Source organism: Amblyomma americanum, chromosome 2 (assembly GCF_052857255.1).
Source record: "Amblyomma americanum isolate KBUSLIRL-KWMA chromosome 2, ASM5285725v1, whole genome shotgun sequence".
NCBI lineage: Eukaryota > Metazoa > Arthropoda > Arachnida > Ixodida > Ixodidae > Amblyomma > Amblyomma americanum.
The window spans coordinates 73,562,404-73,580,385 of NC_135498.1; the positions used below are offsets into that span (position 1 = coordinate 73,562,404).

Here is a 17,982-nt window from a genome sequence, read left to right on the forward strand (position 1 = left end):
TGCTTGGCGAGAAATTTTGTCACGCTGAGAGCAGTGTGCAGCCTTGATTTATTCTGAAGAAGGCTTCATTGTCCAGATGCTCATAATTCAGGGCGACGGCGTCGCAGTGCATCATTTATGTGTTGGAGCACGCGGATATAAAACTACCGGTTCCCCGTCTGCCCTTGTGGGACAAACTCTTTGTGTATCACACCTGTGCACCGGAAAAAACTATCAGCATCGTCTTTGTTTTGGTATTCTGTCGTCGCACCTTTTTCTACGCCGGACAGCTTGTGGACTGCCATTCGGCGCTCTGCCTCTTTGTTTGAGGATCGTATTGAAAACACTGTGTTTAGTCTTCAGCAATGATGCTTTCGACAAGCGCAGCATCCTTCTCTGCCTCGGAGAGCAAATCAGCGCTCACTGATGCCCGCGTGTCTTTCTGGTCCTGTGTGAGGGAGTGCGGTACAAGCCTGGCATTCAGCTTTCGTTTTCCCCAAGTTCTCACGCAAAGGTTTCTATTTCGTCTTACTAATGTCGAGAGCATCTAATTGGATGAGGACTGTAATTGTGCGGTCTTGCTGTACGATTTCCCTGATCCGAGCCACGTTGCTTTCATTCCGTGAGGTTGAAGGGCGCCCCTGCTTTGTGTCGTCTTCCTCAGACGTTCTTCCCGAAACGAACCTCTTGTGTATTCTACAACTCGCGCTCGCGATAATGTCTCGTTGCTGTAAGCGTCACAAAGGAGCTCATCCATCTGTGTGGCTGTCTTGTCAAGCTTCACACAGAATTTCATATTTACAGGCTGTTCGAGTAAGACGTCCATCTCTCCACATTCGCTCACAGTAGAATGCGCAGACGACTAATGACAACGCATTTTTCTACATTTAGTGCCATCTAGCGGCTTCCGAAGCAATTAACATAAATAGCTCCTGTTAGCCCGAAAAGATGGCGCTACACATATGCACCAACATTTGTTTAATAATAATAATAATAATTGGTTTTTGGGGGAAATGAAATGGCGCAGTGTCTGTCTCATATATCGTTGGACACCTGAACCGCGCCGTAAGGGAAGGGATAAAGGAGGGAGTGAAAGAAGAGAGGAACAAATAGGTCCGTAGTGGAGGGCTCCGGAATAATTTCGACCACCTGGGGATCTTTAACGTGGACTGACATCGCACAGCACACGGGCGCCTTAGCGTTTTTCCTCCATAAAAACGCAGCCGAATCATTTCTAGAGAAGAAAATAAATCAGTCTGGAAACTTCACGGACAAAGGTTGTAATACAGCAAGCGGCGCTCTGGATTTCCCGAAGTTTCAAACCTGGAGAAACAACAGCTCGAGTCGATTTCTGCCGCATGTTTTTAGGATGATATTTTAATTTTTTGTGCCAGGGAAAACCGTCACTGTTCCTGGCGTTATTCGTGGTTTCATAGGATGTGTCAAGACAGAAGTCGCAATAAATTATGGAGAGGAAGAAGCAACGCATATATTTTGTGCAAGGCAGCAGTCTTGAGTCTTTATTTTAGTGATGATAAAGGTCGCCATGTTCTTCAACCAAGCGAAGGTTTTGCCTGCTCGGTCGTTCAGTCACTACAAACAGTAACATCCGCGCCTACGAGGAGCGCTGACCGATACCTGTGTTTCAAATTGTCACGAAAAATGGCAGTCACTCAACGACCGAATATATTTTGCATACAAACAACGCGCTTCGCGTCACACCAACCAAAGCTTGCCCTGCTCTTCCTTCGAACATCGGGACATCAATAGCTAAACCATCGAATATGGCTAAAGAAACCCGCATCTTGCAAAACTCTCTAACAACAAAAGCAAAGTAATTGCCGCCATGGAAATGCACACGCTATTTTATAGCATGTGCCAATAATGAATTTAATAATTGGAGTAAAAAATAGCTGGCGCCTTAGAGTTGCTAAGTGCGATATATTGTGAGTAGTTTTTTGCCAGTAGACAGCACCGCCGCGTACTTGAAAGTGCGAATAAGGTGTCCACTGACCCAGGGGGCCAGTTATGCGTGTATTCAAATTTTTCATCGTCAATACCAATTTACCCAATGTATACCGGTGGCCTATGCTCCATTTCCGTGCTCCTGCAACAATATTGTCACGCCAATGCGTATTCCTCTAGTGTCGTGTTTCTGCCACAGCATTGTCAACGCTAACGCATGCACAGCACATCATTTTGTCGCTACCGGCCCATAGCTCAAAGCAAGATCATTAGTTTGATAGTAGTATTAGTTGACGAAGAAGACGATGTGGAATGCGAAGTGCGAAAGTATGTTGCATTTTAACAAGAAGTGTGTTCGGCTGCTGCGATAACCTATATTGCTCTCTAGCGCTGGCCAGCGAAGCTGTTCAGTTAGCGCTGCCGCCGCGCTTTGAAATCCTAGACGCGGAGATTTATTTGATTTCTTACTTATTTCTTTCACTCGGGCACAAAACCCCAAACGCCGCAAGGAAATTGCTTGCGGTAAACCCATCGCAATATTCCTTTCGCACGAAATGCTGCGAAATTTTAAACGCACATGCTGAGAATCGATTATTGAAAACATCAGCTTTTCATTCCATTTGAATTTTTTCTTTCGTTATCTCATCCACGAAAGTGCGCGGCAACTTCTGACCGCTACTGCTTATTGGACTAATATATTGAGTTAAGGTAACAACAGAAAAATGAGAAAATAAATAAAGAAAAGAAAAAGAGAGAAAAAACAATTTTATGGATCTCTTCAGTTTAAGGAGTAGTTCTCAAAAGTTCGGGAGTCCAGTGGCGGTTGCTGCAGTCGTATTATGCAAATCAACGGCAAGGACATCCCTTTAAGACAATATTTTATCGACACAAGTTGACGTGGGCTTAGTAGGAAACACAAATGAAGATCGGCGAAAGAAATACCCAATATAATAGTACTCAACTCTAAACTTAAGGCTCCTGCCCTCTTCATCTTTCGCTTAGCATTATCATACGTTAAGGAGCGCCAAAAAAACTCCATAAACCACACGATATCTATAGCAAGCTTGGCATGAAATACAATCTAATATTTTACAAGATTTCCGGAATATTGCTTTGAGATATACCCAAGTACCAACAACGCCAAACAAAAGTTCTCATAGCCTGCCCAAATTAATAAATAAAGTTATTCAGGGAAGTGTATTCATGATTCCTCTTTCAGTGAAAACCAGTTAATAAATTATTTTGTTGTGCATTCTAAGTTTCAGCATAATTAGGTTTAAGTTTACTGAGTTATATGTTTTGATTCCTCCATGCCGTATGAATACTTGTATCAGAATGTTTTTTCCTCTTTTTTGTTTTTGCCACATAATACATGCTTAAGCCATATGGTTCTGCTGCGACTGCCACGAATATTTTTAAGGACCAGTCAAGTTGCTCTTTTGCTACTTTTTTCCTTATATCCTCCATAAAATTGTATATTATGGAAATAAATTCATTCATTCATTTAAATGTGCGAAGAAAATGGCGGTTGATTTGCCTGTTTAGCCAAATTACATTGTTTTACATTGTTCATCCTCCACCGGCCACCTGTCTCACGTGACCTTGTGACGTCATCCGAAAAGTGCCAGTTATATAAACCAGCTATGCGTATGCACATACAAACCCGGTCATTTTCCCATTACCCGGTGGGTAGGTGGGCAGCCTGCCGGAAAGCATTCTTAACTCAAACAAGCAAAGGCAAAATGAGCGGAATGGCCACTATATGCCCTAACGCACTAAAGGAATGATTATTACCATCGCACTAGTGGCAAAGAAGCAAATAACTGAACTGTAAAAGTTGAAATACGTAAAACCAGTAAATCAGACTCAATGCAGTGAGCCACACCAATACTAATGGAGCGATTCGACGAGAATTTAAGAAGTGACATCCTCCTTCCTCTAAATTGCTCACTCGTCAAGGTTAGTGCTTGGCACTCCCTTCCACAATAGTGTGCGTATGGCCTCTTAAAATGCAACGGCGACGACCGCTTACGGAGACATACGGAATAACAAATTCACAGAAATTCCACAAGTTTTTTTATATATATTCAGCTGAAGTTTCATGGAGCAGCTTACGTGCCCACTGCGCGAAGGGGCATCATTTCGTATAAAAGGGCCTGGGAATTGAGCTCAGTCAGCAGTCGGCTCAACATCAGCTCAACGTCACAATGGTAAGCAAATGAAGCCTTGTATTGCCTGCGAACCAAAATAGCACTTAATTCTCAGCGCAGAAAAAGACAGAAAATTTGCTTGTATAAAACGGCCCTCCGCTTATATCTAAAGCTACGTCCCCATGATTCGATACAAAAGCCCTAATATTCCTTCCTTATTCAGAGCTCTAACTTATTTTCTACGCCATTGCCGGTAACAACTAGCTGAAGTGCACGCTCATAAAATAATGCCTTTATATGACGATACCAAAGAGATATCAGAAGAAAACAAATGCCTTTTATGCGCGCAGCTCCAAGGCTACGTATTTCTGGAATTGCTGTAGGTGATACTGTTATTCTTAAATACTAAACATCATTCAAAACCTGAATCACTCATAGAGCTCCCATTTTTTTTACTTAAAGAGGTATTTAGCGAAGAGTAAAATGCGAACAATATTGATTTTTTGCAGATTCGTGCTTGCGTTCTTTTGGCTCTTGCCACCAGCGCTCTCGCTGGCTACACCGGCTACGGCCTTGGCTACGGTAGCCTTGGCTACGGTGGCCTCGGCTACGGTGGCCTCGGATACGGTGGCCTCGGCTACGCCGGTCTCGGCTACGGCCTCGGCTACGGTGGTTATGGCCACGGTCTTGGTTACACTGGCTTCGCTCCATCTGTGGCCACCGTTGCCCACGCCCCAGCTGTCGCCACCGTCGCCCACGCTGCCCCAGCCGTCGCAAGCTACGCCGTCGCCCCAGCTGTGACTCGCGTTGCCGCCTACCACGCCGCCCCAGCTGTCGCCACCTATGCTGCTGCCCCCGTTGTTGCCGCTGCTCCAGCCGTGACCAAGGTTGCCACCACCTATGCCGCTGCCCCAGCTGTTGCCACCGTCGCTCACGCTGCTCCAGTCGCCACCTACGCCGCTGCCCCAGCCGTCGCCACCGTCGCTCACGCTGCTCCAGTCGCCACCTACGCCGCTGCCCCAGCTTTCGCTGCTGTCCACGCCGCCCCAGCTGTGGCCACCACCACCGTCGCCCATGCTGCCCCAGCTGTCGCTGCCTACCACGCCGCCCCAGTCTACGGTTACGGCGTTGGCACTCTCGGCTATGGTGCCGGCCACTACGGCTTCGGTCACGGTCTCCTCGGCTACGGCCTGAACTACGGCTATGGCCTCGGCTCTCCATTCCACTACGGCGCTCTTCTCCGCAAGAAGAAGTGTGAGTATATTCGTAATTATTACGCCGCGTTTTCAAAGGTTATCCACGAAATGGCTTAAAATCCAGCGTGTCAGGAAAAGAGACCTTCCGCTTGACTTAGTTCCGTATGAAGAGAACAGTTTAGGACTTGAAGGCTAGTTGCTGTGTCTCCTAAACCTTAAACGCATCCTTAGCCAAGATTATACTTGGGTTGCGTGATATCTTATGTAGATATAGTAGTGAAAATGCCTATATTTTACTTGAAGTTTGTGGTTGAGGGCTCCCCGGAATTGTATGTTGCATGTGCTGCTGATGTGTTTTGTCTATAATAAATTATTTTTGATTCTGCTTGTTTTACAGAGGTTTCTGTGCTTCAACTCGTTGGAATACAGCAAGCGGAAGTCATGGCTGCCCATTTCTTTCATTCCTGGGCACCGCGCCCATCGCAAAGGGAGAAATAAAGCCTGTTCCTACAACAGTAGTTCCTTGGGACTAAGCTTTTTTCACTCGTATTGCACCTGTATTGAGATCATTTTTGCACGATTCATTTTTTCATACCCCTGCCACCTGGTACTCTTCGCGCATTTCGCAAAGCTAACATGTCTCTATGCGACTTTAATGGTAGAAAAATTTGTTAGGTTGTTAAGTGCATTCTTTCAATCAACTCTTTCGCGTCTTTCAATTATAGCACGGCCATGCCTACTGGCAGCTAGTTATGATATGATGCTGTTAGAGAAAGGCTCATGCTGCATACCGCCGTTCCGCCTTCATCGTGGCCTGTAGCGAACACCTTCTAAGCAAATGCAGGGACGTGCCGACAGCTATTAGTTCGAAAGCACTGCTTCACTAGTAATCCTGTGAAATGCGATGTCTGGCTGAGGCCTCTCAGATGCCTGCAGAAATAAAATAAACATTGCCGCGTAGTGGTTTCGTAGCAACGCAGGCGTGAAAAAATCAGCTTTGCTGGCTGCTGCACGAGAGAACTACACTATCGCCACCGCAAATCGTGCGTCGAGTTAAACTGCCACACTCCTGCACTGTGCATTGCACGTCGTCGTGTTCATCAACTTCATCTGTGACCAAAATCCACGAAACGAATATAAATGCACATAAATGGCTCCCTGGGTCAGTGCTGAACCGAATCGTGCCTTAAGCTACGTGGCAGAAGTCACAGCGAGGTGAGCGCTGCTTGCGTTCGCGTGCGTTAACAATTTTTTGGCAGAAACGCAGCAGTGGAATCATAGGCCGACGGCGTGATATGGGTTCATCGGCGTTGGCGCTGACAGCGTTGTACACTCCGCTTATTTTGATGAAAGGAAAGGCGCCTAACTGGCTGCCTGGGTCAGCGGGCATCTCGGTCTTCCTTTCGGGTACACGGTTCTGGTGTCAATCTCAAAAAAATGTTTTCGCACATTACTTTGCACTTAGCAATGCTAAAACAACAGCAATATTTTTTTGCTCTGCGCTGCGTAGTTACAACGTTGATTGTAGTGTTTTTATGAAATCGCTGTCCGAGATTAAAAATCAATCATAGTCGACAGCTTATGTGTTTTCAACAATGACGCTTAGATTGAGAAGCTTTTACGACCGTTTCACCTGTTATATTTCGAGTGTAAAAGTTGTTGGTGTCTGTAAGCATCTGCATTGCAGACGCACTGGGCTTAGCCCAAACGCTACATGTACACGCGTAAGAATAACTCGCCAAGACTGGGGCGCGAACGCGGTTTTCTTCCACAGGCGTACTCAAGCCAAACTCGTGAGTGGTGAAAGCCCATGAGTTAAACTCTAGGACTGTCATGGCGGCACCAGCCGCAGCGCAACCTGTGGCCATCGCTTCGAGCTGCAGCAAACATCTATAGGAACACATAGGGGACGGAGCCACACCCGGCGCCCTCCGTGATCTCCTGCTCATGCCGGCGCCATGCCGGCGCCCTCCATGATCTCCTGCTCGTGCCGAGCGCACACACTGCCGGTGCCATGCCGGCGCACTCCATGATCTCCTGCTCGTACCGTGCTCACACACTGCCGGCGCTCTCCGTGATCTGTTCGCGCTGCGAGCGCACGAGAACCGAGACTCAGTCGGTGGCTGTGCTCTGCTCGCTGCGGAGCCCTTTAGAAGTTAATTCTTAATACAGTCCATTTTGTAGATTTTGCGAGAACGTGTGTTTTCTTGTGTTTACGTAGTTATTCCTTGTAAACACGAAGTACGCTACGTCTACATATCAATATGACTGACTGGAGCCGTTTAAAGACATAACCAGTAAAGGTTTTCAGTGTAATCTTTGGTTGTCGAAATAGCCGATGCACTGGCTGCGCCACGAGCTAGGCGTGGTGGTCGTAAATCGCTCACTGTAGAAAAGCAACGCCTCTGTGCTCTGCGATTCTACAGGAACGGGAGTTTAGTGGCAAGCGTCGGCACAGACCGGTACATTGCCCCTCACCAAAACACTGTGAGTAGTTGTATAAGGGATGTCGAAGGGTGGTCTCACTGAACCCAGGACTGTAAGCGACCGCGCTTGCATGAAGTAATACTCGCTTGTTCATGGAAGAGTCACGCATGTTGTGCGATACTTTCGGCGGCACATACACCGGAATAACGTCTCCTTCAAAGAGTAACAGAGACGAGACCAAATTATCAAAGAGATCTGGCATGAGCCAGGAAGGCAAGAAGAAAAGAAGGAATCGTGTACGTTCGCTCGCTTAAACTTTTGAGAGGTGCATAGACACGGAATGAAAACGACAGCATTTATCACACTGGTCCAACACTTCCGGCTGTTAAGGTTTCCTGTAGTTCATATTTAACAATGAACACAATTGAACTCTGAAGGCGTGTATAGGCATAAACTAAAACTGTTTTGTTTATGGCAGCTTAGCTCGCTAGCTTTGCTGTGCAAGTTCTTTATTGCGCGATTAAGCTGTGTGCTTCAGCAAGGATATTTTGTGAAATATGCACTTGCTGTCCAAGAAAAGGCTGCACGAAGGTAGGCATCTGGAAATTAGCTACGACCACAGTTTGAGATGATTGGAATTAGGCATGAAACCATGTAATGCCCCTTCAATCTACGTGTCGCTATTTTGCGTGCTGTTCAAGCACAGGTGATATTTAAAGCTCAATTGTGTTCAAAGCATTCCGAAGCGAGCTATCCCTCATCCGTATAACACCAATCACACATTACAAAATGAATGCTATTCAGCCATTAATGAGCCTTCAATAACTATATTTCTCTTGACGTAGACTTAAAACTATTGCAATGCACGAGACCTAAGCTCCCAGTCTTTCCCAAAAAGGGCAAAGAAATAGAAAATAAAGTAAGCGCAACGATCAGAGAATAATAGGCATATTGTGAAATTTGGAATTTAAATACTGAAACAAGCATGGCTAATTCACGGCTCTGGATCGTCGCTATTTCACCGATATATTTTTCTTTCGCACCAATTCAAGGCGCAGAAGCTATTGCCAAAACGAAAGAAGCTCAACGAGCTGCACACAAACAGATATTTTCGACGTAACTCCGGCGCCGGTACAGGCGCTTCGTCACCGTTGTTCACTCCTGACTCGCGCAGCTTACCTGCAGAACCCCCGTTTCATTGAAATCATGAGCGCCGTCTGCCAGGTTACGTGACAAGAGGACGTCCCTCTACCTGTGGAATTTTTGCGGCAAAAGTCAAAGCCACTACAGTTCGGGAAGCGCCCGTCGCGTTCCCTTGCGGCATAAAGGAAAACGTAATGAATCATAAATTGTTCGAGAGTGTATTCAGTGCACGTATTGCATAGTATGAAATGCTTATTATAAATTACCATGAAGAGCGTAATAATAACAAAATAAAACATTGTTTCCATTATTTATTTACAGAAGAAATGCACTCAGGGGAAGAATAAACGCATCAAAGAATGCATCGATAGTGTGATCAATTGAGTCTTACTTTTTCGACAACCCGCAAAACACGTGAGATTACACTCAACTTCTGATAAGCCTAGGTTAACTCTGATAAGACAATAAAACTGCAGGAGTGCCGATAGTTTAATTTTTGTCACGATACTACTATTTTATTCACCTTAAAAGTGTCATCAGAGTTCCGGCAGATGCCAAGTGTCACCATATTCGGAGCATACTGCAAAGCGCACCAACACACGGCACACAGGTAACCTATCACGCAGAGAAGGTAGACTACGGGGCTGCAAGTCGATCAGACTCAGTCACGTTGAAACTGCCGAAGAAGTAGCCGTAGCCATCGCATTACCGGATCATCCTCAGGCAGTCATCAGCTCAGACTGTCAAAACACGAGGAGAAACTACATCAAAGGCCGCGTAGCTGAGCAGGCCGGTTAGATCATCAAGATTACAAACAATGGAAGAGCCGTCATAATATGGTCCTCTGAACATTATGCGGCGCTACGGACTTTCCCACCACCTCTCCATAACTTACTACCCCAAGCACCACCACAAAATTTTCATAATCGTAATGTGTCCCTCTACAAATTCGCTGAAATCCAGCAGAACGCCAAGATAGATAAGAATTTCCCAAACCCTCGAACAAATTGAGCACGCAATAAGAAATAACATTAGGAAGGATACACACAAACACTTTCACTCCCCCATCTCACTACACGCGTGGTATCCAAAGCTTTACAAATGTCGGCGCCGTGGAGAAATTTTGGATTTCTACCACACGATATGGCCCTGCTCCAAAACAAGGCTGTATGCCCCATCCGTTCCACCATCCCTAACCAGTGAGAGGCTGGGCTCTGCTCACGCAGGCCGTCAGGGCTCGAAATGGCTCGTAAACACTTTCGCCTAGCAGTGTCGAGCAATGGAGGGCTAAGATTCCAACCACGGGATTCGTACTCTATATGGAATATGCATTTCAGACGAAGCACAGGAACTAGAGCACACACGCCACCGAGACATTTCGTTCACATCGTCGTCATGGGTATTATCCTTTACGCGCGCCACCAGCCGCAGAAAAACCGATTCGCTCCAGTTTTTGCCTCTATAGTTAGGGCGTGAAGGCAGAGGCGTAGAGGTAGAGCAGGGTCCGAGAAACGTGTATTACATCACGCTGAGCTTGAAGCTAGGTGGTCAACGGAATGGCCTGCGCGATCACGTAGCTGACTGCGGTAACCTGTTCCAAGTACATGGCACGGGCCGACATAACGGGACAGAAGTTTTCGGAGAGCCGATCTGGCGAGATAGCAACCAAAGCAAGAGGAGAGAGGCAAGGGAGGAGAAGACATTGTGTTGACGGCAATTTAAGGATCCCTGCTGCTGGACCTGCGATGCTAGTAGTCGGGAGCGTGTTCAATGACGGAAGAGCTGAGCACGGACAGTTACGTCATAGGCGCATTTAGAAGGCGCAGCACCCTGACGTGGAAACAGCGTGTCCAGAGGCAAGAGCGGCTGACGGCCGTGCCAAAGGTTAAAAGTGAGATACCGGAAATGTCATGGCGGGGGAGTTGTATGCGAATGTAACAAATGGCAAAGCAATATCCCAGTCGCGGTCATCCTGTGAAACGCAAAAAATAATTTGGGGCTCAGGAGAGGCAGTCACTCGACGGCGGAGCGCCCCTTCGGGAGACTTCACACACACTCTGGTCGTGGTCCGCCTCAAAAAAGAGCCAGCATCGTTCTCTAGTCAACCCAGACTATAGCGCGGCGCTGCTCACTTTTTACAAATGCACGAAGACTAGGGGCCCTCTTTGGGAGTTTGGCGCCGTTATCATCGGACATAGCGCTCTAACGTCATGCTCCAATCGCTGCATGCGCCCTCCGCGGTTTGGCTAAAGTTAGCACTAGCGTACACTTTTTAACGCGGTAGCGTTAGGGAGCTCGTGAAGAAGGATTTTCCGCCGCGGTCGTCACCGTCGCCACAGTGTAAGACTGCCACTGTTGCCGAGTCTTGATCGCGTCGTTCGTGCCTGAAAAATCTCAGGAGCACCAGAGGGGGAGGGCTTGCGCATCTGCTCCGTCAACGCGTGGAACCGCGCCCTCTTGTGCCCAGAGCGCGGCTGCCCATAAGCAGCGGCGGCCCGATAACACTATCGTGTTCTAATATAAGAGACGAAATTTAAGGATCCTCCAATTTTTTTTTCTTCTTGGAAAATTCGCTTGCAAGTTATATTTATTTTGCTCTTAAGAAGAAAAGTGGTTTATAGATGCTAGAATGGCACCAAAGAGACATAGCTTCATCGCCTCAAGTCAGCGTACCTGGAGAACCCGATTCAGTCTCTTGCTGCTCAGTCTGACTTGCGTATCACATCGTCCTCCATGGCTGCTGCACCCAATCTAGGCGGGCGGTTTAGGAGCACCCTGCTTGAGCAGCACCTAAAAACGTGGTCGGACGACCAAGAAAATCAAGCACGCGCCAGCCATGCGCGCTTGACGCCACGGCAGAGCGGTTTGGTGCAAGACTCAATAAGTTTCTGGTGCTGTTTTCACTTCGCGCCTGAGACTAGCGCCCATAGATCCTTTAGGCGTATCGTTGCTTTCAGATTACTTTGCAGGTAAACATGCAGACAGCAAATACAAACTTTCATCTAGTGTGACGACAACCGGCATATTCTAGCAATATCGAAAAGAAACAGTCATGCTGCCCCATTTTGCCTGCAGGCAAGTTCCACCACGTGACTTATAGACCTTCACTATCACCTTGGGAACAAAGCCGCAATCAGGATCATGCTTTTCGAGTTGTTTAGCAATTCTATACCAGATAACACAGGTAATGAACAAAGTGGTCACCCTCGATTGTCAACAGATTATTTAATGTCTGCTGACATAAAGAAATGCATGAGAGACGTGCAGAACAAATCTGGGACAAGTCTTATGAATACATTCAGTTTTCAAGAACATATAATGCTCAGCCTGAAACGTGAAAAACAAAACATACACTTTGTTTGTAAAGTTCCAAAACTGAGTCAATAAAAAAATGCGTGTAACGTTCAAATCATTTGTGCAGCAACCTTTCGAAATAGTCTCCCTTGCAGTCTATACACAGCTTCCAGCGCTTCATGAGTTCTTGGAAACAGTTGGAAAACGGTTCTTTTCGCAGGAATGTAAGCTGCTTTGTCTTGGTTTGGTGTCTTGAATGGCCTCCACGCTCCCCATCCAGCGACCTTTTAGGGCTCCCTTCATACGAGGAAACTGGAAAAAATCGCATGGGGCGAGGTCAGGCGAGTATGGCGGATGGGGAAGAACAGTAATGCTGTGCTTGGCGAGAAATTTTGTCACGCTGAGAGCAGTGTGCAGCCTTGATTTATTCTGAAGAAGGCTTCATTGTCCAGATGCTCATAATTCAGGGCGACGGCGTCGCAGTGCATCATTTATGTGTTGGAGCACGCGGATATAAAACTACCGGTTCCCCGTCTGCCCTTGTGGGACCAACTCTTTGTGTATCACACCTGTGCACCAGAAAAATACTATCAGCATCGTCTTTGTTTTGTATTCTGTCGTCGCACCTTTTTCTACGTCGGACAGCTTGTGGACTGCCATTCGGCGCTCTGCCTCTTTGTTTGAGGATCGTATTGAAAACACTATGGTTAGTCTTCAGCAATTATGCTTTCGACGAGCGCAGCATCCTTCTCTGCCTCGGAGAGCAAATCAGCGCTCACTGATGCCCGCGTGTCTTTCTGGTCCTGTGTGAGGGAGTGCGGTACAAGCCTGGCATTCAGCTTTCGTGTTCCCCAAGTTCTCACGCAAAGTTTTCTATTTCGTCTAACTAATGTCGAGAGCATCTAATTGGATGAGGACTGTAATTGTGCGGTCTTGCTGTATGATTTCTCTGATCCGAGCCACGTTGCTTTCATTCCGTGAGGTTGAAGGGCGCCCCTGCTTTGTGTCGTCTTCCTCCGACGTTCTTCCCGAAACGAGCCTCTTGTGTACTCTACAACTCGCGCTCGCGATAATGTCTCGTTACTGTAAGCGTCACAAAGGAACTCATCCGTCTGTGTGGCTGTCTAGTCAAGCTTCACACAGAATTTCATATTTACAGGCTGTTCGAGTAAGACGTCCATCTCTCCACATTCGCTCACATTAGAATGCGCAGACGACTAGTGACAACGCATTTTTCTACATTTAGTGCCATCTAGCGGCTTCCGAAGCAATTAACATAAATAGCTCCTGTTAGCCCGAAAAGATGGCGCTACACATATGCACCAACATTTGTTTTGGAGAATCATTTCTAGAGAAGAAAATAAATCAGTCTGGAAACTTCACGGACAAAGGTTGTAATACAGCAAGCGGCGCTCTGGATTTCCCGAAGATTCAAACCTGGAGAAACAACAGCTCGAGTCGATTTCTGCCGCAAGTTTTTAGGATGATATTTTAATTTTTTGTGCCAGGGAAAACCGTCACTGTTCCTGGCGTTATTCGTGGTTTCATAGGATGTGTCAAGACAGAAGTCGCAATAAATTATGCAGAGGAAGAAGCAACGCATATATTTTGTGCAAGGCAGCAGTCTTGAGTCTTTATTTTAGTGATGATAACGGTCGCCATGTTCTTCAACCAAGCGAAGGTTTTGCCTGCTCGGTCGTTCAGTCACTACAAACAGTAACATCCGCGCCTACGAGGAGCGCTGACCGAGACCTGTGTTTCAAATTGTCACGAAAAATGGCAGTCACTCAACGACCGAATATATTTTGCATACTAACAACGCGCTTCGCGTCACACCAACCAAAGCTTGCCCTGCTCTTCCTTCGAACATCGGGAAATCTATAGCTAAACCATCGAATATGGCTAAAGAAACCCGCATCTTGCAAAACTCTCTAACAACAAAAGCATAGTAATTGCCGCCATGGAAATGCACACGCTATTTTATGGCATGTGCCAATAATAAATTTAATAATTGGAGTAAAAAATAGCTGGCGCCTTAGAGTTGCTAAGTACGATATATTGTGAGTAGTTTTTTGCCGGTAGACAGCACCGCCGCGTACTTGAAAGTGCGATTCAGGTGTCCACTGACCCAGGGGGCCAGTTATGCGCGTCTTCAAATTTTTCATCGTCAATACCCATTTACCCAATGTATACCGGCGGCCTATGCTCCATTTCCGTGCTCCTGCAACAATGTTGTCACGCCAATGCGTATTCCTCTAGTGTCGTGTTTCTGCCACAGCATTGTCAACGCTAACGCATGCACAGCACATCATTTTGTCGCTACCGGCCCATAGCTCAAAGCAAGATCATTAGTTTGATAGTAGTATTAGTTGACGAAGAAGACGATGTGGAATGCGAAGTGCGAAAGTATGTTGCATTTTAACAAGAATTGTGTTCGGCTGCTGCGATAACCTATAGTGCTCTCAAGCGCTGGCCAGCGAAGCTGATCAGTTAGCGCTGCCGCCGCGCTTTGAAATCCTAGACACGGAGATTTATTTGATTTCTTACTTATTACTTTCACTGGGGCACAAAACCCCAAACGCCGCAAGGAAATTGCTTGCTGTAAACCCATCGCAATATTCCTTTCGCACGAAATGCTGTGAAATTTTAAACACACATGCTGAGAAACGATTATTGAAAACATCAACTTTTCATTCCATTTGAATTTTTTCTTTCGTTATCTCATCCACGAAAGTGCGCGGCAACTTCTGACCGCTACTGCTTATTGGACTAATATATTGAGTTAAGGTAACAACAGAAAAATGAGAAAATAAATAAAGAAAAGAAAAAGAGAGAAAAAAACAATTTTATGGATCTCTTCAGTTTAAGCAGTAGTTCTCACAAGTTCGGGAGTCCAGTGGCGGTTGCTACCAGTCGTATTATGCAAATGAACGGCAAGGACATCCCTTTAAGACCATATTTTATCGACACAAGTTGACGTGGGCTTAGTAGGAAACACAAATGAAGATCAGCGAAAGAAATACCCAATATAATAGTACTCAACTCTAAACTTAAGGCTCCTGCCCTCTTCATCTTTCGCTTAGCATTATCATACGTTAAGGAGCGCCAAAAAAACTCCATAAAGCACACGATGTCTATAACAAGCTTGGCACGAAATACAAGCTAATATTTTACAAGATTTCCGGAATATTGCTTTGAGATATACCCAAGTACCAACAATGCCAAACAAAAGTTCTCATAGCCTGCCGAAATTATTAAATAAAGTTATTCAGGAAAGTGTATTCATGATTCCTCTTTCAGTAAAAACCAGTTAATAAATTATTTTGTTGTGCATTCTAAGTTTCAGTATAATTAGATTTAAGTTTATTGAGTTATATGTTTTTGATTCCTCAATGCCATATGAATACTTGTATCAGAATGTTTTTTCCTCTTTTTTGTTTTTGCCAAATAATACATGCTTAAGCCATATGGTTCTGCTGCGACTGCCACGAATATTTTTAAGGATGAGTCAAGTTGCTCTTTTGCTACTTTTTTCTTTATATCCTCCATAAAATTGTATATTATAGAAATAAATTCATTCATTCATTAAAATGTGCGAAGAAAATGGCGGTTGATTTGCCTGTTTAGCCAAATTAGATTGTTTTACATTGTTCATCCTCCACCGGCCACCTGTCACACGTGACGTTGTGACGTCATCCTAAATGTGCCAGTTATAGAAACCAGCTATGCGTATGCACATACAAACATGGTCATTTTCCCATTACTCGGTGGGTAGGTGCGCAGCCTGCCGGAAAGCATGCTTAACTCACACAACCCAAAGCAAAATGAGCGGAATGGCCGCTATATGCCCTAACGCACTAAAAGCAATATTATTACCATCGCACTAGTGGCAAAGAAGCCTTTAACTGAACTGTAAAAGTTGAAATACTTAAAGCAAGTAAATCAGACTCAATGCAGTGAGCCACACCAATACTAATGGAGCAATTCGACGAGAATTTAAGAACTGACATCCTCCTTCCTCTAAATTGCTCAGTCGTCAAGGTTAGTGCTTGGCACTCCCTTCCACAACAGTGTGCGTATGGCCTCTTAAAATGCAACGGCGATGACCGCTTACGGAGACGTACGGAATAACAAATTGACTGAAATTCCTGTAGTTTTTTTATATATTCAGCTGAAGTTTCATGAAGCCGCTCACGTGCCCACTGCGCGAAGGGGCATCATTTCGTATAAAAGGGCCTGGGAACTGAGCTCAGTCAGCAGTCGGCTCAACATCAGCTCAACGTCACAATGGTAAGCAAATGAAGCCTTGTATTGCCTGCGAACAAGATAGCACTGAATTCTTAGAGCAGAAAAAGCCAAAAACTTTGCTTGTATAAAACGGCCCTCCGCTTATATCTAAAGCTACGTCCCCATGATTCGTTACAAAAGCCCGTAATATTCTCTCCTTATTCAGAGCTCTAATTTGTTTTCTACGGCATTGCCGGTAACAACTAGCTGAAGTGTACGCTCATAAAATAGTGCCTTTATATGACGATATCAAAGAGATATCAGACGAAAACAAATGCCTCTTATGTGCGCCGCTCCAAGGCTACGTATTTCTGGAATTGCTGTAGGTGATACTGTTATACTTAAATACCAAACATCCTTCAAAACCTAAATCACTCATAGAGCCCCAATTTTTTTTTTACTTAAAGCGGTTTTTAGCGCAGAGTAAAATGCTAACAATATTGATTTTTTGCAGATTCGTGCTTGCGTTCTTTTGGCTCTTGCCACCAGCGCTCTCGCTGGCTACACTGGCTACGGCCTTGGCTACGGTGGCCTCGGCTACGGTGGCCTCGGCTACGGCCTTGGCTACGGTGGTTATGGCTACGGTCTTGGCTACACTGGCTTCGCTCCATCTGTGGCCACCGTTGCCCACCACGCCCCAGCTGTCGCTACCTACGCCGCTGCCCCAGTTGTGGCCGCTGCTCCAGCCGTGACCAAGGTTGCCACCACCTACCACGCTGCCCCAGCCGTCGCCACCTACGCTGCTGCCCCCGCTGTCGCCACCGTCGCCCACGCTGCCCCAGCCGTCGCTAGCTACGCTGTCGCCCCAGCTGTGACTCGCGTTGCTGCCTACCACGCCGCCCCAGCTGTCGCTACCTACGCCGCTGCCCCAGTCGCTAGGGTCGCCTACGCTGCTGCTCCAGCTGTTGCCACCTACGCTGCTGCCCCAGCCGTGACCAAGGTCGCCACCACCTACCACGCTGCCCCAGCCGTCGCGACCTACGCTGCTGCCCCAGCTGTTGCCACCGTTGCTCACGCTGCTCCAGTCGCCACCTACGCCGCTGCCCCAGCCGTCGCCACCGTCCACGCCGCCCCAGCTGTTGCCACCACCACCGTTGCCCACGCTGCCCCAGCTGTCGCTGCGTACCACGCCGCCCCAGTCTACGGCTACGGTGTTGGCACTCTCGGCTATGGTGCCGGACACTACGGTTTCGGCCATGGTCTCCTCGGCTACGGCCTGAACTATGGCTACGGCCTCGGCTCCCCATACCACTACGGCGCTCTTCTCCGCAAGAGGAAGTGTGAGTATGCTTGTATTTATTACACCGCGTTTTGAAAATTTATGCAAGAAATCGTTTAAAGTCTTCAGCGTATTAGAAACAGTGCTCTTCTGTATGACTAAGTTATAAATGAATAGAAAAGTTTTTTTACTTAAATCCGATTTGCTGTGTCCCCGCAGCATTACGAGCCTCATAATCCAAGACCATATCTGGGTCGATTACTGTTTTTATACACAGTAGGAAATAGTACTTAGGGCTTGAGGCTAAGGGCTTACCTGATTT

General features: G+C 46.5%; 1 protein-coding gene across 1 annotated transcript in view; it reads left to right on the forward strand.

The window, feature by feature from the left end:
• LOC144119761 (uncharacterized) overlaps nucleotides 1-17,982 on the forward strand; it is a 41,037-nt gene that overhangs the window by 5,210 nt on the left and 17,845 nt on the right. The window contains exons 2-3 of the mRNA XM_077652304.1: nucleotides 4,604-5,154; nucleotides 17,045-17,721. Of these exons, the coding sequence (XP_077508430.1) occupies nucleotides 4,604-5,154; nucleotides 17,045-17,721 (1,228 nt within the window). The remainder of the gene's footprint in view (nucleotides 1-4,603; nucleotides 5,155-17,044; nucleotides 17,722-17,982) is intronic.